Genomic DNA, 21,926 nt, shown 5'->3' with positions numbered 1-21,926 from the left:
GGTGTATTGAGGCTTCAGAGAGCCCGAGCGTTTCATTCATTTGTAGAATGAGCGGCGGCGACGTCTCCGTTACGGCGACATCCTGCAGAGGGCAGAGTCAGATTCTCAGAGGAGCCTCGGCAGACCCGCCCATTATTGACTGCTCTGACGCCATGAAACATCTAGCGCTGGTTTTTTAGCATCGGGCCCGGGTATGCGGTCTCCCACGTTCGAATTTGGGTCATTTAATCTCATCGCATTCCTGCCGTGACTCACCGACTGGCGGCTAGAGTTGGTATATTTGAGGGAAAAGTCGTCCGAAACGAGCGAGTGTGCATTTCTGCTGCCAAAGCATGCGAACATAATATTGCATAATTGACCGTTTATGATAGATGAGGAGCAAAAATGTTTGTTTTTTTTTTAATGGGGGGGGGGGGGGGGGGCAGGGCTGCGTGGACGGGCGGGAGGACGGAACGGTAAAACAATCCATTCCCAGGCACTGATATGTTGCGTCTCTTCTAGTTAAAGCCTGGGAACAAGGATGGACTGTGAAACCATAAAGCAATCATCTCCGAAATGAATAAAGGCCCCACCCGTGTGGGTGAAAGACGAGCACATGGCGCTGTGTCGTATGTCAAAGAGAGATGGGAGGGGAGATCACCATCTCGCTATACGACTATGACAAGCCTCTCCATGACAGTGGGCGCAGATAAAGCCAGGACGTATAATGTGACAAGATCGGACCGTGGATGGATTTCATCCTGATTAGCGAACACAGATTATGTGAACGAATGTGACGCGGTCATCAATAAATCATAAACTGACAAAAAAAAAAAAAAAAAAAAAATTAGCGATAAACGTAGCGTAGCACCATCACGTACCTCTTTTTTGCATGAAACTGAAGAGATCGTCCAGAAACTCTTTTCTCTTTGGGTCGCCGTCCAGTTCATATAACTGCGGACAGAGAGAGAGAGAAGATGTAGGCTGATGAAGATCAGGTGTGGACATCTGACAACCACCGAAGGATTTGAGATATAGCAGTAGGCCGTCATCGCACGCTATGACGAGACGCGCAGAAAAATGCTGAAATTCACAGTTGCCGCGACGAAGAAGGGTGACGCAATGAAGGCCCGGCGTCACGACACCAACGAGAGAATAAACCAGGCTTGAGGATCTGTCATGAGAAACCAATCAGTGGCCTTTGGATCATACAAAGAGATGACAGGGAGATCTGGAGAAATGATGCGGACCAGCCAGGCTTGATGAGAACCTGATGTGGGTCCAGCTGCAAGCGGGGCCCCGGGCTCTGGAAAGTTCAGTGAAAGTTTGCAGTAAAAGTGGGGCACCCACTCGGGGGGGAGGAGGACAGAGGGGCCATTGAGCCCGGGGTTGTTTTTCCAACCCGGTTTGCCAGCGTTACGGCGAAATATCATGTCGGAGGCACGCACGGCACTCGCGTTTATCTGCCGTCGCTCGGCGGGCCGAGGCTCACACCGCGGCTCCACAGCAAATATCACAGGGAGGCATTAACCTCGGCACATAAATGACACAACTCGCCGTCGGCCGGGAGAGCTGGAAGCGTTATTGATCTGCTGACGGGCGGAAAATGAATCTTATCAACAATTCTGTCGATCAATAAATCATTTTCAAAGCAAATCTATCAAACGTTCAGCTTCTCACATGTCGGGAGTTCGCTTTTATTCGCCGCTAATAAATGCACCGCCTTTAGCTTTTCTGCTGCTAGGACAAAAACGTGAAAGGGGTCCATGTGGGGCCAGAGGAGATTATTGATTTTCAGGGTGACGTATTAAAATCAAATGAATACTTCTTGAAGGCCTTGTGGACAAATATCACACAAAGACAGATTTTCTTTTTTTCAGGAGCAAAAAGAGTCTTTTTCGAAGCGGGACAGTAAAAGGCCTTTTCCACTTATTCATATTAATCCAAAGGGAGAGAAAAGTCCCTTGGGTTTATATAATTGATGAGTAAACATTAGATAGGGGGCACATATTGCAATATTCAATATAAATAACGGTAAAAAGGATAACATTTTATGAAAACTTGATTCCAAAATTCTCGGGGTCTATGTGGTTTATCCGTGTGTTTCAATATGGCTACCTGATCACCCTAAAAAAAAAAAAAGAAAGAAAAAAAAATAAACATATATATATATATATATATATGTGTGTGTGTGTATTAAATGAATGAAAAATCCCCCAAAAAAATCAAACACAATTTGCATTTCTCCAATGGCCTATAGATTTTCTCATAAGCCACCTATAGATTTGTGTTACAAAACGCAAACTGATATGTTAATTCAAATCTTCCATATAGAATCCCAGCATGGGATCACGTCACCTTTAATTACAGGACCGCGACCGTCAGACGTGAAGCGCGTTTCAAGCGAGGTCTTGCAAAACGGGTCCTCCCTGTACGAGCCATTAAGCCTTGACAATCATGGGGAGCAAAAAAAAAAAAAAAAGTCTGCAAGTTTCAATAAATCCTAATCGCGACGTCGACCGGATTTACATCATACCATCACGGCAGCGCGAGTTAACAACCAGTTTCGTGTCTCTTAGTTAATGATTCCAGGATTCCAGCTGGCGTCGGGGTGAGAATAAAAAGCCTGAGCGGCTGGAGTCGTGTGTGATTGTGACAGTAGTGGCTTCTAAGCACTGACACGCTGCCCCTCATTGTGACATCCTGCCCTTATTAGAGACTCCTAGCTGCGTAAAGATCTTATTATCCCGATGGGACGGGGGCAGAGAAGGGGGTGGATTGTTGGATTGAAGAGGGTTAAAGGAGAGGGGGGTGGTGGTGGTGGGGGATTCCTGCTAATGTACATGTCTGCTGGAGACAAGGGGGAGTTTTAATTACAGGATGCATGCATTTCGTGAAGTGCCGCACCATAAATCTTGGAAATTACCCCCTTACTTCCCGCCCCCCTCCCTCACTTTGCTTTATTTCCTCTCCATCGCTCCCTTTTTGTGTCCTAATCACACAAACAAATATTTCCCAAATGGCCTGGCGTGTGTGTGTGTGTGTGTGTGTGGTGAGGAGGTACAGATCCAAATCTCTTCGGTAATGAAGTATTCTGGTCAAAATACATACAAAGATTAAAAAGAAAAAAAAAAAAAAAAACGCAGACCAAACCCCGAGTGATAAGAGCGTGCTTTAAATGAAGAGATGCGATCTCTTTGGGGTCGTTTTGATTTCCATTTGAAGCCCGAGACGTTAAAAAAAAAAAAGGGTTGAAAAGTTTCCCCGACAACAGCGGCAGCCACAGCAAAGCGCGCTAACTAAACTACCGCTCGCAGCATCCTTTCTAGTAACGCATATCCTGTTCCGAGATGCAGTGAGTGGTTAACAATTAACCTGGACGCGGCGTCCATGTGACCATAATCTGAATTCTCGCAGCTGTTGACTCCCGGCGCCTTTTTTCCATTTTCTTTTTTCGGACATCGGATGTATCACGCGCGCCTCGACGCCGACCTGGTCGGGTTTTGTCGCGACAGTTTTAGCTAACGGAGCGATAAGAGTAATCCGATGCGGTCAAAACATAATGCAACTTTAAAAAAGATCAGACGTCTGTTCACGAGACCGGGAAACCCTTGATACAAAATAAAAATCCCCTCTTTTCTATTAAATTTAGTGTTGCATTGCTGCAAAGCAATCACTGTGTGGTCTTTGGATGTTTTAAAGGCCATTTTTGAACATTTAATGAGCTTTTTAACTACTTATTTGATACGACAAAAGAAAAAAAAAAAGGCTAGCTTGAATCATTTTTAAGAAACTTCAGTTAAATGATTTCATAAGTTTGCAGATGTCTGAAGCAGACATGTTGGGTTGCGGGAAACCCGACATTCATACTATCTTTACCATTTCGTGAGGTTTCGTATTCGTCAAATCGCATTCTCCTTGATGCAACGGAATCGCTGCATTCGAAGACGCGGATTTATCGGTGAAGACTTAGTTGAAACGCACCCTCGCAAGACTAATGGAAGCTAGCGGGAGGATTTCATGAAGGGTTTTTTTTTTTTTTTCCCCCCCTTCCTGCGGTTATACACATCATTTGTCATGACTGCGTTCACTTTGAAAGCCTGACAACCCGCGGCTCGGACGGAGGCCGCTAATGGAACAGCTGCGCGACGGCGCTGCTGAGGACGACAATGGGGATGAGTTGCGGGAAACCTGAATGCTCCGGTCCGGACCGACTCCGGCCCGGAACGATGCCGTGGGAGCGGGACACCTGGCCGACCCGAAGGTAACCGGAGGGGGGATCCTGTCCGACCGGTCGGACCGAGGCCGGCTTCCCTCGGCCGCTTTTCTCTGCCTTTCTTCTAATTTCTTCCCACTATTAATCCAGATCTGTCTCTTTTACCGACTCTCTTTCTCCACCCGCTTTCATTGGTTTCTATCTTCTTATATTTCCCTCCCGGGGTATATAATAACCACTATGTACATTATACCCCCAACACATACACACCCTCGCGCACATATACCTTATCAGGCAGGGCTGGGTGCGGCTGGTGTAAGCTATACAAGTTTCCTAGTCTATAATATGTGCGGCGGGGTTGAGGCCCCTCCCGGATTAAAGAGCTGCTATCCAGATCAAACTAGATAGACAACTAGAAACAGGGTCGACTGGTATCACTGGGAGAAAGTTCATACCCCTTCTCTTGGAACAGTCACAAAGAAAAAAAAAAAAAAAAGCATTCAGAACTGGATTTTTTTTTTTATTTTCTGACATACCGTCGGCTGAACATTTCTACATTCTCCACACGGTGAGGGCTCACGCAACCGCTTTATAGTGCAGACAACATTTTGTTATGGCGACAAAAGGTGACGGCGGGGAGGGGAGAAAAATGTTGGCGTGATAGCGGCGGAACGGCTCTGACTATACACATCGGTCACATATGAGCCTGCAATAAGGGCTCTGTATGTAGGTCAGCAGCGAGTACATTAGAAACAGGCCTGAGATGCAGAAAACATAATGCACTTCGTCGGTTTGAGGGTACAACCTGTTACCATAGCATCGCAGGTAACACTGAAACAGGATGTGTGTGTGTGTGTGTGTGTGTGTGTGTGTGTGTGTGGCGGGCGGGGGGTCACCACAGTTTTAATGCAAATGGAAGTTAGCAGGCCAGAGGCACACAAGTGTCACATGGCAAATAATAGAGGCTTTGGAACTGAAAACCAAAACTAAGAGAAGACTAGGGTATCGTCCACATGCTCCTTTACATCCGTCATTGACACGGGAGGCGGCGGCGGCAACGTGCACGCTAACATGCACACGAGTGCAAACAAATTAAAAGTTTAATGAAACGTCACCGCAATCTTTGTGTGAAAAATTCACAGCTGCTTTTTTTACATTTTAATTAAAAAAAAAAAAATCCCTTCTGGTGGAATCGCTAAACAAATGGCATCCGGTGAGTGAAAAAGGAACTTGTTTGTAAGACAATGTGGTCCACAAAGTGGTGCATACATGCATGGGATTAGAACCGCACTCATTTGGGGATATGGAAACGAAATAATTCACAAATTTTTAGGTCGCCCTGATTCCAAACATCCTCTTCTCGTTGCAGGTTGAGCCATTCTGGCGAGTGACGGAGCCTGTCGGTAGTTTCTCATGCATGGTAACTTCTCATTATCCAGAACTGCCTTGTCTTTGTTTGTTTTTCTTCTTTGGACCTCACCATGACGGTGAGTTGGCACCGTATTCCCTTCGGCGCAAAGCCGACGACCCGGTTACATGTCTTTGCGGGGTAAACGTGACGTTTTGTTGACGAGACGGAAGCGAGGACGAAGTTGAGCTTCTGAAATCGCCCAATGTGACTGCCGATGATAAATACTGTGGTTGCATAAGAGCAAATGAACTGCCAAAGAGTTAATGTTACTTTTTCATAAGATACAAGAACAAAAAGCGAGTGACGGAAAGTCTGGGCAGGCAGGGGTAATTTGGACGATACAGCCCGAGCACACGTGATCGGCCGTGTTGAAACGCCGTTTCACACGGCGATCGGCCTTTATCACGGGGTGATGTGGCCATTTACTTCAAAATCTCATCGGCGTTTCTGCACCTCCAGCATCAATACGAATGTGACCTCTGCCTCAAAAAAATGCAAATGGGATGATGACCCGGGCGGTGTTTTCGGTTCACGGCGAGATGTTCGTGACGGCGGTTGATCTGAGAAAAAACGCAGCCTCTATTGTTTACAGAGGGAAATTTTACAAGATTGCAACCAATTTCAATCAATTTTACTGTGAGGAAGGCATTAATCTGCTTGTTAAAGTTATTATGCGATTCCAGGGATTTTTTTTTTTTGGCTATTTGTATTTGCAAAAGTAATTAGATAGATATTGTCATCTGCCACAAATGAACACCTGTCCTGAACCTATATAAAAGAGTTACACAAGGTGATTATCTATTTATTTCACCATGAGTAATGACCAGTGTGCGTGTGTTTATCTGTGCATATAGATATACAAAGAGACAAAGAGCCACGGGAACAGCTGAACAGCCTGAATTAGTATTGCCATTCAGCATTCAGACAAAAAGACCGCGTTACTAAATTTGATGCCTGTTTATCGAGAACAAGCCCCCTTCCCCTCGACCGTTACCGTGACGGCCATTTGCATTTTGAAAAAAAATTCTGCGGGGGGGGGGGGGGGGGGGGGGGGAGGAACGGCGATAAGAGTTGTGAGAAAGTGACTCGTCTGAATTGAAACTCTGACTCCACAGCAAACAATCGACAGCGAGAACAGCTCTGAGTGATTGCAGATGCCTCCAACGGAGCTTCATCGACCGGGAGGATCAAACAAATCATAACTCAAGAGTGAGCGGTTAAATCTGTTGAATTGGGCCGCATCGACGAGAGGATGAGGAGGCCGGTTGGAGACACACATCTCTGCGACGGCCTTATCTGATAGGGCCGTAGCGGAAAGTCACACGGTATGGGAGGGAGGAATGAAAAACAGGCAGGCAGCGAGCGTTCATTAAACTGCATATTTTGAAGTTTTGTGTCTCACACGACACCGAGAGGCAATTAATTAAAAAAAGCTCACGTCAAACGACTGCTATATTCCCCTTTTGTTTTTAAACCTGTCTACCGTGCCAGCTGTCAGGGTGAAGCAACGGCGGTGTTCTATAAACACTTTTACGGTTGCAATTAACAAGCACAACGCCTGTTTAAAATGCTACATAAATAAAATGAAGATGATCTAAAACAGTTCCACATACGAATTATGTTCATTTTTAAAGACATTACTTATTGGCGCAAATGTTTCGCCGATAATATCGAGCATCCCTGGCAATTAAGATGAAAAACGCCGAGCATAAAGCAAATCGTCCAGCGACTTGACCGCACGGGGGGCAGGAATAAATCCGAGCAAAGTCGGCGGCGTCAGCGTTATTTCATCATTTCCGCGGACGCGAGGCGTCAGAGGTTATGAGGAGGCGTCTCTCTCTCTCGCTGCGGGGCTTTCGCTTGGGTGTATCCAACAAAACGGGCCAAAACGCAGCAAGGTGAAGCAAAAAACGATGATAAAAAACGACAAGAGGGAGTGGCGGGTCACCAAGTGATCAAAGAAACCTACTAGATGATATCATTGCATTCATGACATTTGGCTTCAAATCAAAAAATGCCTGGGAGAGTCCGACCCGTATAGTCGTCTAATGAGCCTTATGTGACAGACAAAGGAATTTATTCACCGTCAGCATGGATGGTGTGCGAGTATATCTGACGGCAGGCCGACGGAGACAGAGATAGGGAGGGATCTTTTAAGCTGAGATGAAAGTCTTTAACAGCGCAATTATACAAACAGAATGTAGGCACTGATTAAATCTGACTTGTGGAGGCTTAAGGGGGCAAGGAGTTCGGTGGCCGATTACAGCCACCGTAAAAATATCCGCGGCCCGCTCCGTGCGACGCGGGGTGTGAAACTCCATGTGGTTCACCACACGTGGCAAAACCTGTCCCAATCAATCGGTGGCTGTCAGGCGGTTTGACCTGCAGCGATTCGTCTTTGTGCCGTAATGCAACCAAAGCAATGTGGGGGGGGGGGGGGGGAAACAACAGCAACGGGATAAAAAAAAAAAAAAAATGTCGGTAGAAAGCTAAATTTTTTGCATGACCCGTAGATCAGCTGGCGGATATTTATTGATTGAAATTAGCGTGAATGTTAGAAAGCTCATTATTTTTCCCATTAGCTTCTTCATATTAACCCTAATGCACACGTTCCGAATCATTGATTTCACCTCCATCCATCTATTGATCTCAGGTTGCTTTTCAATTGTTATTGGATTGATATCAATTATATGGTGATATGACTTATGACTGATTTTCTGACGCGCACCAGCAAGGATGAGAAGTTTTCCTTTCTTCCTTTGCATCATGTTTGGACGTTGTAGCTTATGGGAGCAATATTTCCTCAACATGTGCTCTATTTTCCGCTACTATCCTTGAAAATGTGCAGCAGAGTATCTCTTCCGTTTGACCTCACTTTTAATTGATTCTTTCAAATATGAAAGCTTTCAACGAAGCACGCTGGCTTTTTCAAAAAAGCATGCGCGGGTTTGCCGCTTTTGTTCGAAACCGGTGCCTTCCGCCGGATCGTTTTGTGAAAAGACGCAATGTTTTGTCTCTCGACAACTCTGGCCATTCATGGCAGGTCTGCCTCTGCAGCGCGGCGTTGCTAATACGGGGATAAAGAGGAAAAAAAAAAGAAAGATAAGGTGGCATTCATTTGCTGATAAAGGAAGAGCGTATAGATTCAAAGAAAAACTCACAATGGCTAAAGAACATTTCCAGTATTCTGCAACGAGCTGCCGGTTACACAATTAATGCTTATTTCCTAATATCTAATTGGGTGTTCTTGGAATATGCATGTGTGTGTGTGTGTGTGTGTGTGTGTGTTACACCCGGCAGTGAGGGAATTTTTCAACATTAAATAAAACACGCCTGAGAATGACACAGGCTAAAGGATCAAACCTTATCCAGATCTTTGTTTACATTTTTCTAACCCCCCCAATTTCCAGAGCTCCCATGGCAGTGGATGTTCTGGCATCAGGACCTGGATAACATTCAAAGGCTCTGCGACGCTCCCGTCAGACCGGCAGTGTACTTCACATTCTGCTTGGCGTTCGTTCAAAGTTCCACGGCGACTGGACGCTTTTTTTCCTGTTCCCTCAGAAACACCTTTCCCTTCCTTTCCCCCAACATACTTCCTTTTTGGCACTTTGTTTGCATTAAGTAAAAAGGGACTTGTTGAATCTTGTTTTCCATTTGTTTCTCTAAACATGGTGTATATATATGTGTGTCCACACACACACACACACACACACACACACGCAAACGCACGTACATACATATATACACACATCTATGTATATATACATATACCCACCTATACATAACTATATAGATGCACACAAATATATATCAATACATGCAAATACATATAAACAAATGTACGTACACATGTACAAGTAGATGTGTGTGGATATACACACACACACACACACACACACGTGTGTACATATATATAAATGTGTACATACCTACACACATATATGTATATATACATATACCCACCTATACATAACTACAAAGATGCTCACAAATATATATAAATACATGCAAATACATATAAACAAATGTACATACACGTGTACATGTAGACGTGTGTGTGGATATACACACACACACACACACACACACACACACACATATATACATACCTACACCCGTATATGTATATATACATATACCCACCTCTACATAACTACATATATGCACACAAATATAAATACATGCAAATACATATAAACAAATGTACATACATGTGTGTATGTAGACATGTGTGGATACACACACACACACACACGTGTGCGTATACATATAAATGTGTACATACCTACACACATATATGTATATATATACATATACCCACCTATACATAACTACATAGATGCACACAAATGTATATAAATACATGCAAGTACATCTAAACAAATGTACATACACGTGTACATGTAGACATGTGTATGGATACACACACAGACAGACGGACAAATATACAAACACACAGACATACATATAAATATAAACACATACACACAAACATGTACGTACACACGTATGTGTGTGTATATTTTTCATGTTTTTATAACTTTGGGTCTCCGGGGTTGCTCATCACACAGAGCGAGTGGGAAAAGTGCATCCCTTCTTTGAGGTGGGGGGCGATCTTCAAAAGCATGCAGATTTACGATCCATTCGGATTCCTTTGCCCAACTGGTGCGACCTGCAACCCCGCTACCAGAATACAAAAACACCCTGTTGAAACGTCCGGCCAAAAGGTACGGCCAAGTGGTCGCCATCTTGTTTCAACATCTCTGCAGTTACTGGCAATGTGTTCGCAAGCAAAGCCTGCTGTATATTTTCTTTTACTGTCAACCGTGATGGAAAGTCAGCGCTGGATTCATCAAACGTTCCAGATATACTGCCACTGTGTGATAAAACGCTCGGCCATACATATCTGTACTAAAATATAACCGGTGAGCAAAGTTCTCCATAAAAAGCTGAATAACACGTCACATCTGGGACAGCACACCACGGAGATGTAAGTATTTACGGGAATAACGTACGCTTTCTGAGATGTCCACTGTTTGCTGGCTCAGGCCGCAGTCAAAATAACTTTTACACATCTCCCCGTTAACTCGCGCGTACCGGAAACGGCGTTAACCCCACGACAGACTCATGAGGCGATGAATGTTTTCATTGTGCTGAACAGCCGGTCATGTGATCGGCACAGTTTTAGCAGCTGACGTCGGACGAGGCTCCGCCGCCGACTCCACTGTGTGCCCATTCAGCCAGTTCCCTTTTTTATTTGTCTCTCTTGTTTATTTACCAAATCTGTGGTACGCAGGAAACATCAACGTTGATGGTATGTACGAGGGCCTGGCTGTCCGCTCGATCCTATTTTTGTGAGTTTCTCTCTTGGGTCTTTGTTATCGCGTGCTTGTGGTTGGTAAACATACCGGACACAATATCCTAGGCCTCCAGCGCTCTCAGTGATTTCTCCAAAAGAGACACAAATCGCTGTTTTAGCCCTGAAAATCCTCCGGTAAGGTGGAACCCAGACTTTAGAGGGTATTTTTTTCGTCTTAATGTTGCACGGCTATCCAAAGCCGCTGGAGGATGTTGTTGTGCTAACACTGCAGAATTGAGGTCAAATTCAATATGAATTGAATATGCAAAAAAAAAAAAAAAAAAAAACACAAAAAATAGGACCTATTCATGGAGGCCAAAAGGCTTTTATGGAAACTGCTGTGGAAGATAAACCTAACAGACACTTATCAGACAGCTGTATCAGCAGAAAGCCGACGGGCTGTCCCAATAAGTGTCGCTCCCAATTGTCTCTCATTCCAGCTACATTTCCACTGGTAGCCCCTCCCCCCATTCTGTGTGTGTGTGTGTGTGTGTGTGTGTGAGCAATTGAATGTTTAATGCCAACTGCCCTCCATTCACCCTGATCATGGTGTGTTTCATGAATTTTTAAAGACGCCCCTACTTTTCTGTCCATCTGGGCTCCATCTGCCCAGCTGCCGGCGTTTAGGGCCGACAGAGACACAGGAGAGGAGACATCAAAGGGCCCGTGTGTCCTCGCCGCCATTCCTGCCCCGAGGACCGCATTGTTTATAAAAAGGGGGGCATGTGGCTTTTATATTATATATATGTGTGTGTGTGAGACACAGTATTTGTGGACTGATGAGACAAGACTGCGATCGGACGTCCCCTTATCTGAGGATGTGGACATCACGCAAAAAGAAAGAAAGCACACATTTAGCCTTCATAATAGTCGTCCTTTTGGTTCTAAAGAGAAAAGGCCTGGTCAGATCAGGTTAATAATGTGTGTGTGTGTGTGTGTGTGTGTGTTTTCTGAGCTTTCATGGCTAGCCCACTGTTGGCGCACATGTGCATCTTGAATTAAGGTAATGGAACATAAACTGGATTTTTTTTTTTTTTTTTTTTTTTTTAAGACACATGGAAAAATGCCCCCCCCCAAAAAAAGGACCGGTTGTCATGGCGATACAATGTTTGTCAGCAAGAAGGTTCTGATTCTCTCTGGAAGGATGTGTTCTTACTCCTGCAGAACAAAAAAAAAAAAAAAAAAAAACTATCAATCAGACTGTAAACTGTCTGCAGCCGTGAATGAGAGAGTGCATGACTGGCTATGGGTGTGCGAGTGTGTGTGTGTGTGCGTGTGTGTGTGTGTGAAGCCCTGTGATTGACCTTTTGCCTAATGTCTGCAGGGACTAGCTCCAGTTCCTGCGAGTATAGGGGAAAAAAAAAAAAGGTGTGACTTCATGGAGCGAGCTCATGTGGATAAAATGAAGTTCCAGCGCCGTGGTTCTTTTAAAGACCCAAATAAAGCGAACACTTTCTTGTTCTCGCGTGATCACGCCGCTGCGTGCACTTTTACAGCTTCTCAAAACCAAAGCGTTGTCCCTGACAGCGATCCGCTGTCCTAGGTCATTTCCGATGAATTCCAGGTCCTCATTTTACCCGGTCCTAGCGCCAACATCACCCCGCGTTCGAATCCCGAATGAAAACAACTAAGCTGATATAAAAAGGGGTCCATACTGTTTTTCATTGAGGGATTTCCACAATGCAATCGCTTTCATTTTAAAAGCAAAAAAAAAGGAAAAAACAAGACAAAAAATGTAGCCAACCATCTCAAAACTCAACTCCAGGAGACATCGCCCCTGGCCTCAAGTTTAAGCTGAACTTTGGGCTGGAAGAAAGACAAGTTTTCTGGATGATCCGCCTGGAATGCTGTTTCGGGCTCCTGGCTGATATACAAGCCCGGGGCCGACCTCACCTGGAAGTGGGACTTGTGAACATGATTTACTTACACTGCACTTTAGACATCCATATATATATATACACACACACACACACACACATTCATTCATTCATTTATGACTTGACTTCTTCTCGGACTGTCTTTTCATTTTTTCCAAAAAAAAAAAAAAAAAGGTCTTTCGGCTGTACGTACGGGTACGAGAGAGCAAATTTCAGTTTGGAAGACGTCCAACTGCTGTCTGCTGATAGAGGTGCACAAGATTTCTGCTGAGGATTTGGGGTTCCTAGTGGCCACATTATCACCCTCCCTCAGGCACATTCCAACAGCCTCCACCCACCTGCCCAAAATAAACTGTACAGCCTTAACTCTTTACTCCCCACTAAGTCCCCTCCACTAAACCTAAACATAAACTTATGTGCTCTGTGCAATTACCCTTTGCTGCATGCTGGGCGCATCCAGGAACCGGAATGCCAACATGAGGGAATGACAAAAGGGCAAATGTGACTTCAGTGGAAAAGGGCAAAAAAAAAAAAAAATCCATGATTCATGAACTAATTTTTGCAATGTAAAATAAGGAGAAAGGAATCAAAAGAGAAATTTGAACGTCTGGAAACCTGTGGCGAGTGGCTGTCAAAATAACATGCAGTTATTTAGGAATACGGCTGCACCGTTCGAATCGCACTTCAAGGTGTCAGGATTAATTTTCTGATAAATAAGTCGCAAATCTGTTGTAATTTACGAGTCTGTCGGCTACCGTCGTGACGTGTATTTCAAAACAACGAATCCCTCCCCCTTTCTTTTTTAACCCGGTATATTTGTGATTAGTAATGGGTAGGTGGACCGGGTTGGTTATAGAGGAGAGGACGCAGAGATTCAACTTTAACGACGTCCAACTTTGAACTGCTGGGTTATTCGGGTTGACGCTGGAACAATGAACGTTTTAATGTGTGAACTGGTTTCCGTGGGCGGATGAGATAGGAATGTCCCGGATTACGTTTATCTTTATCCAAAAGAGAGAGGCCCCTTTCCACTGTTAATGAAAACAACAGCTCCCGTGGACTTTTTTTTTTTTTTTTTTGTTTTACTGCACATTCGTAAATCACCGCTCTTTATGCGGCGTTTCAAGTCATTTTGAAAAATAGAGTAGAATCCAACTGTTGTTAAAGGAAAACTTCACGCCATTTCTTCCGACTTTTAGTGTAATTCAGTCGCCGTGTTTTAAAAAGGGCCTCACGAGTGCTTAGAGTTAGTGTGCAAAGACCAAACTTACTTTTTAACCTTCTTAAGTCTCCCGTTTCAGAGGTGATCCTCGGAATTCAAGCCTTCCTCCAGTCAAACGCTTTACAGCTTTTTATACTGGGGTCCTGACACAAACAATGACAGGCGTAATAGCACACATCCCTTTGATGGTGAAGAGGGTGGGGGGTAACAGAACAGCCAGCGAAAGCACGCACGCGCACACAAACACACACACACACACAGCATGCTAACTCTACATTAAAAGAACTAGGGTCAGGTGGGGCTCATTGAAGAAAACTGCGGGGGGAGGGGGGGGGGGGGGGATGCTAAAGTATGTTTAGCAAGAGCTTTGTCACCAACTTGCTGACACCAGATTTTTTTATTTTCCCTACACGGTTAAAAAAGTAATGACAAAAGATTGTCTGGTTCAGCTGACGGACTGCGTCGGGACAAAGGGCCGGTGGTTCCGTTCAGAAACCTCTCATATTCGGGATGAAGACATGGACACACATCTGTGTGAACCCTATTCATGGCCAGTTCTTCTGATTCGGCGGAATGAAAGCGCTCTCTCTCTCTAGAGCGTCATCGGAGAAAAGGCAGTTCATCTCCAGTTTAATGGTCCGGGCAGGGAGTCACCGGGAGTTCAACGACCATATGACCGAGTCGGAAACACAAGGTCGCTGTACTCAATTCGGGATTACACATCAAGTGGTTATTTTCCGCTGCATCTGATTATCAAATGGCGATTTCCTGCGAGAGCGCAGCTGCGAACCGCCACGAAACGCAGACTTGGGACAGAGACAGGGAGCGGAATAAAAACATCGTATTTAAATGACGGCTGAAATTGCAAGGTTAGATTAGCTTTGGCTTACAATTATCCATGTGCCAGACTGCCACGCCCGGGGTGGGTCATTTTACTTACATTGCAGATGCAGGAGGTTCCACACATTAAACACTCGCTGACTAAGACGCACGTCTGATTCGTGCGTACTATCGTCAAAGGGTGGTTTTTTTTTTCCCTCCCTCTTTGTAGAAGGGATAGATTTTCAGTAGTACAACACATGCATTAGGGAGATTAGGGACCATATGTGCATAAGCTATCCCATAGCCTCTTTGTATAACATCACACACATTTGTCAGTATATTTGCTGTAATGCCATTTTGTCTCAATGCCCAGGGGAGTGTGACCTGCTGTAGGCGTGACATAGGTTTGATCAACAATGGATTGGGTAACACTATCTCACCATCCAAGATACTGGCTCTCGTGATTATATAACTGTCCGTTGTGGTTAATTCATGCTTACACTATCAACCGCTGTGTGCAATGTTATGATAAACAAACGTTCAGCATTCTCTTCATGATGGTTAAAAAAAAAAAAAAAAAAAAGAAATCCCACCAACTGTGGGATAAGAGTATCAATTCGTGTCACATCGAGGGAGTGGCCGCCAATCTACAGAACATGAGCATGGGTTTTAGGGGAGTTAGTTTCCATACACTCTCTAATTACAAGAAACAAGTCTTAAATTTAAAAAAAAAAAAAAAAAGGCCCAAGAAGCAACTGGGGTTCATTGCGTTTGATATTCAAATTATAATAAGGGGGGGGCATTTGAGGAAAGTTACAGGGTTAAAAAAAAAATAAAATAAATGTATTACAGCAATCAAGTTGCATCGCAGCTAAACCAATGGGACGTTTGCTCCGGTTTGAAAAGTGGCTTTCATTGTGCGACTAAAGATGCCGCTGCGTGATATGTTTGCCAATATAGTTTTAGGGCTGTTCTTGGAAGCACTTCGGAGACGCTCTCTTTGATTACAAAACGCTAAATCAACCGCTTGAAGTCCATGCTTTACATTTGTAAACAACATCATCATTCACTGCTTCTTGAATCTATCGGCGCTTTTTAATTTCAAACAGACCGAGGGCGTACACTAAAAATGATCAGCGCTGGACGGCGAATGAATTAAACATCCATTCCTGCGTCGAAATCAACCGACAACTACTCTAAATCTCTCGGTGCAAACAGACCGTCGCGTTCCGCCAGGGCCTCCCTCCTAATATCCCGTCCACTTGGATGTTTACAGTAAACGGCAGCGGGGTAAAGCTGTTAAAATGTAACCCTCCCTCTGTCCCCTTTCTGCTGAGCTCAGCACGCACAAGAGCGCTGCCGTCTTATTCGCGACGGGGAGGCAAAGAACGGTTTAATCTTTTTAAGCGAGACGCATTTCCGCTCATCCCGACGGCGACCGTGATAAACCGACAAAACAGACGCTTTTGTGACTCCTCTTCGTGGATGGGGGTGTATCAACATGTGGTTTGCCTTGATTCCTCCGCTCTTGTTGAACATGTTTACATGTGGTGGAGCAAAGGTCTCAGCAGACTTGCATTTAAGATTTACAGGAAAAGCAACAGACGCTGTTGTTATGACATCTTAGGTATGTGGCACGGGGGACATTGCATGGATGGGATCATTTACAGCACAAGCGAGCACGTAAAGCTGACTTTGACAGTTAAAAAAAAAGAAAAAAAAATCGGGTTAAATCCTTGAGCGCGTTCATGCTAGTTGAAGGGCAGAGCCTACCTGTCTGAACTGCTCCTCGTAGGTCCATTCTCCGTGGTCCTGGCTGCCCAGTTGGCTGTGCGTGGCGTGCGGCGTGAGGATGGCGACGCGGGGCTCCTGGTCGACGCTGGGCCGGGCTTTCAGCAGCTGGGAGTGGGGGTGCAGCTGGCGATGCGGCAGCAGGAGGATGCCTTTCCCGGGCACCACCGCGTTGTGGCCCGTCGGCAGACCCTCCTCCGCCAGGTCGTCGTCGAAATCCTCTTCCATCTCGCCTTCGAAGTCCTCCTCGTCCCATTTCCGTTTACTGCGAGCAAACACACACGGAGGTGAAACTCTTCCAAACCGACTCGAGCGAGGAAAGTGCACCCGCTTACATCTGCTCTTCTTCGTCCGACCCCATCATATCTTTGTACTGCTCCTCTCCTTCCTCGTTGTCGTCGTCTTCGCCGTCCTCCTCGCCGCCGCTGCTGTGCTCTGACATGGGGCTGTCCGATACCCTCTGCAAACCGGCCGCCGCCGCGCGGATGGCGGCCAGCGCCACCATCTGGGCCTGTTCGGTCTCCGTGGCCGGACTGCCCATGGGCTCGTCCCCTCCGCCTGTGCGGACCTGAGTTTGTTGTCCGGCGGCTTGCTGCTGCAACTGCTGCTCCAACAGCAGCTTGGCCCTTTGCTGCCTGTGCAGGTTCTCCATGACGGCCTGCAGCTTCATCTCTGAGGGAAGTGGCACGGCGTCCAGCTGCCTCCCTTCCCCTCCCGCCCCCACCGAGGGAGCACCGGTCGGGGGGATGATGCTCGATCCTTCCGCCCGGGGAGGGATACGGCAAATCTCGCTCGCGTGGAAACAGCTAGCGGGCGGATGGATGGAGGTTTGCGGGTTCTGGCTACGTGGAAACACGTGGAGGTGGAAGAGGATGAAGAGCGAGGAGGGGCTGCCGGACAGAGGCCTCGCTCTCTCTCGAAGAGCCTTCGGAGTTTCTTTGTATTCAGCTGGCGTGAAAGTGAAGTTCGCAGTACGAGTGCACGGTGAAAATCTGTGAATGAAAGGGGAAACAGTCACACTTGTGCTTCAACACTCTCTACCAACACCTATACCGCCGGTTTCTGATTCTCATTGTAGGGTGAAAAAAAAAAGGGACCTTTGTCCTGATACATGATTTTATATGACTGATTAGAAGATACTTATCAGTCAAATACATTGTCGTAAAAATAATCAACTCTAGCATACGTGTCAAACTCAAGGCCCGCGGGCCAAATGTGGCCCACCACATCATTTTATGTGGCCCACCAGAACGTCTTAAAACGTCCGATTGTCTTTAAATAAATAAGTCAAATGCCTGCATTGGCCATAAACGACATTTCCTACAATTCATGCCAATCACAAAGTGACTACATCCCGCCGTTAGACTGCAGTGTATCCATACCGATGCCATTTTCAACAAGTGGAATTGGGAAATACAAATGATCTCTAAATGTCTAGGAAGAGAAAAGTTGATGCAGATGGAAGGCTGTTTTAAGAAAGATGGGAAAACTCAAGAGTTATTTAACACTGAGGAGTATAGACATTTATTTTACATTACATTTACATTACATTTACTGTCACATGTGGCCCTTTGTGATGCTGATGTGGCCGTCGGTGAAAATGAGTTGGACACCCCGGCTCTGTCATGTGCGGTTACATTCGAGACCGGTCTGAGAGGTGACAGACCTCTGAATTCTGTGGATGTGAAGAAAGCAGTTTCAGACGCCTACTTCCCACTCGGGGTTAGCGGGTTGCTTGAGGGGAATAAAAAAAAAAAAAAAAAAATCCCAATACGGTATTTTTACTTTAACGCAATCCTGTATCAGACAAAATATGAAAAACCAAACTATTGCGGGTGAAATGACCTCAGAGATTATCAGATATGAAAACTCCAGCAATGATTCACGCGCAGGACCGTAATCCGACACGAGTGGGTGAGAAACATGACAAAGAGGAGAACATCAGCACCTATACACGCATAAATATGCAAATTTAAAATTACTACAAAGCAGCACAGATGTAGTCACTAGTCCATTAAGGCTTATATTCACTCAGCACGCGTGCATGAAGTGCACGGGACCTTTGCATTAGGAAGTGAAATCTCGGACAGAACAAGCATTTTTACACTGCGCGCACACTCACACACACACACACACACATTGTAATAGTGCGTGGGCAGCAGAGTCTCACAGAGAGTACGTATTTAAAACATATGCAAAACTGCTCGCGGCGATCGCCTTCTTATATTAAAGCCTGCTGTCAAACCTGATGGAGCACGCAGACAGTGTGGGCTGGGCGAGGATCCATTAATCTGCTCGTACGGCAGACGTCTCGTTTTTTTGGGCAGGGCGCCGCTCAGAATCCCGGTGAGAGGGTTGCAAAACAAGAGTCCGGGGAATGAAATTCGTAGCGCAGGTGGTTGACGGGGCTGGAGGACCAGTCATGACAAGAGTCACTGTTGACGGTTTGCTGCCACTCATTCAGCTACACTGACTAAAACACAAAGAGACAGTCGTCAGTCACCAGCACCTGCCCCGGCCTGCATTGTGCGCACGGCGCATCAGGGCATGAATGGTGTTTGTGCCAAATCCACTCGATCAAAATCTGCTAAACCGCCTTCGACTGACGTTTTGGTTTCAGGCTGCTTTGAAAACACACACGAGTGATATTTCACCATTCATGACGCCATTCGGAACCGCTACACATCTTTTTCGATGAAATAATCGCATTACCAGAATTGTCGGCGTGGGACTTAGATCTAACACCCACGGGCAGGTTATGGGAAAGCTCACGGAGTTGAAACACAGGTAAGGCCCTACTACCTTCACCCACACACCGGTGACTCACACCTGTCGGTGACTCACACACAACTATTCCAGAAATAGCGTTGAGCGGACACCGCGGTAAAAGGAGGCCAGGTCAGCTGGCCAGTAGGTCAGGCTTTATTCTGCTGAATGATAGATGAGGTAAGGAAATTCATAAATTCAATATGGTACTTTAAAACAGGCCGTGAAAGTAATCTGAATAAGTAAATTATCATCTGCCAGAGGGTCCGGCCACATAAACCCGGGTATAAGCGAGAGATTGTTTTTCTTAAGAGTCACGGTTTGCTTTTCCACGGTCTTACTGGAAACACCAAGAAAATAAAGCGTCACAGAAACAAATGATCACACCAAAGTCACATGGTCACAGGAGAATTTACATTTCTACCGACGCAGGAATTAAATTGTCCATCGCAAGAAAAGTTCATAACCCTCGGTCACAATTAAAAAGAGACGGGTCGGCCTTCGGACAGGCGGTTGTGCGGTTGTGGGGCTGTGAGGAGGAACGGAAAAATTGTGGCAACCAAAAAAACATCACACCACTCTGACTCATGTGGCAGATAAAATTATCTTTACACATTATCACATCACGCACATCTGAAAATGCAAAGAATTGGGCATTGCACAAGAGACACATTGGAAGCATAAACGCGCAAAGTGGAAGAGCATCGTCACGTTTGTTTCCAGGTTAGACGCTGAAGTCCACTCGCACAAAATCCATCCGATAGAAAACATCTCCGAAGGTGTGATGATAGATATATTGTCAATAAAAATCAATTATAATCGAGATGTTTTGCAAGTGAGGGCAAAGAAGGCGTGTTTGAGAGAAACACCGGCGGAGAAGAAATCAACAAGTGGAGTCGGCACGGCTCAAAGTTGTTGTTTTTTTTTTCTTTAATCCATTTAACAGAACTGAAACATGTCCGGTCGCCTGACACAACACAAATCACAGCCTGTACAGGTCTGCCATGTAAGGAAAAAAAAAAAAAAAAAAAACAAAAAAAAAAAAACGACATGATTGTACAAAACTGTAGCCGCGGCATGCACAGGGAATAAAAATGAGTCACCCTATACTGCTGCTGAATGTTAAGAAAATGTGGCGCAAGGTAACAAGAGCTGCGAAACTTGTGCTTCTTCGGAGGGTGAAGGAAGTGACAACTGACAGAACAGATGCAGCGAGGCCTATAGATATTCAATATTGATTCGCTCCAATCTTTACGAGCCACAGAGGCACATGTGAATGCCTGCAGTTGTCAGATAAAGAATAGCAAAACCAGTACGGACAGGATTACATTTTACCAACTCGAATTTTACTCGACTGAGACAACTGTAGCGATACTATAACCGGCGCGAGGTGGTAATCCTGCTCTTGTGCAATTTCGGCAGTTTCACCCGAGTAAAGACCGAGTTATTTGCCCCCCAGGTAATCTCATAACTCACGAGAGGTAAATCATTCATGAATCAACTCCAGTGTGTTTATCTACTCGATGTCTGGGTCTTATTCAAAGTCTGTCTGTCATGGAGAAAAAAAAAAAACATGGCCTCAGAAAGGACACCTCTGGGGTACTGGGGAAGTAAAATGCAAAGATCTGCGCATGTTACTTGTGCACGGCCGATCCACGACGGCTCATTTGTCGACATTTTCCAGCCTGCGCAAACACAAATTGCTGCAAATTCCCCTCTACTTGCATGTGTCACATATGTCATTTCAGAGACGGAAGTGATTACAACAAAGTGGTTCTTTCTGTTGACTCTTCCTGTGCGGAGGGAAAGAGAAGTGGTTTGCTTTTGTTTCAGCCACCGTTCACATGTGCGTCGCCAATTTCATTGCACCAGTACACCCCCCCGCCCCCCCCGCTTCCCCAAACCAGGGTTCTCATCACAAATCACCCAATGACAGAAATACTGACACTTGAGGCAAAGTCTCATTTCACATAATCTGCAAGTGTATGTATGTGCTGATAAGGTACTGCGAGCACAATGTGGTTGTGTGGCGACAGCACATGTACTAATCATTACCTGCTTTGCAGGTTTTCTGATTGCCTTTAAAAGTGTCCTCAGAAATATCCGTGGTATTTTCCTGAGACGGTTCTATTTGAAAAGATTTGATTGTCTGTCACGGCGTGAAGAGTATACACGTGCATAAAGCGGAAAAAGAAAACACCCCCCACAAAAAATAAAAAAGGAAAAAAAAGGGAAAAATATGAAATTTATTTGGATGATTATCTTGGGAGTTTGAGCTTGTCAGACATTTATAGTCAGATTGTCCTCCACCAGCGTCTGGTCTGAATAACTGCCCCTTTAAGGACTTAATGCAATTACGCCAAAGCTTTCTGTGTGTGCAAAAATGGCTGAAGGTTGCCTTTGGTATCTCATTCTCACACGCTATGAATAACTGCACCTTGGCCGGGGTCACACGATATTTAATATCTAAACTATAGCCC

General features: G+C 45.3%; 1 protein-coding gene across 2 annotated transcripts in view; it reads right to left on the bottom strand.

The window, feature by feature from the left end:
• arid3a (AT-rich interactive domain 3A) overlaps positions 1-21,926 on the bottom strand; it is a 37,761-nt gene that overhangs the window by 5,859 nt on the left and 9,976 nt on the right. For both annotated transcript variants that reach the window (XM_086161876.1, XM_086161877.1), the window contains exons 2-4: positions 17,016-17,672; positions 16,663-16,945; positions 861-933 (exon numbers count right to left, since the gene is read on the bottom strand). In XM_086161876.1, the coding sequence (XP_086018002.1) occupies positions 861-933; positions 16,663-16,945; positions 17,016-17,350 (691 nt within the window). In that variant the 5' untranslated portion in view covers positions 17,351-17,672. The remainder of the gene's footprint in view (positions 1-860; positions 934-16,662; positions 16,946-17,015; positions 17,673-21,926) is intronic.

The sequence above is a fragment of the Fistularia commersonii genome, chromosome 16 (genome assembly GCF_037954325.1).
Source record: "Fistularia commersonii isolate RoL2024-O1a breed Wild chromosome 16, RoL_Fcom_v1.0, whole genome shotgun sequence".
In the NCBI taxonomy this organism is placed as follows: Eukaryota; Metazoa; Chordata; class Actinopteri; order Syngnathiformes; family Fistulariidae; genus Fistularia; species Fistularia commersonii.
Note: the sequence above shows the minus strand (reverse complement) of the source record. Positions and strands in the feature narration are given on the sequence as shown.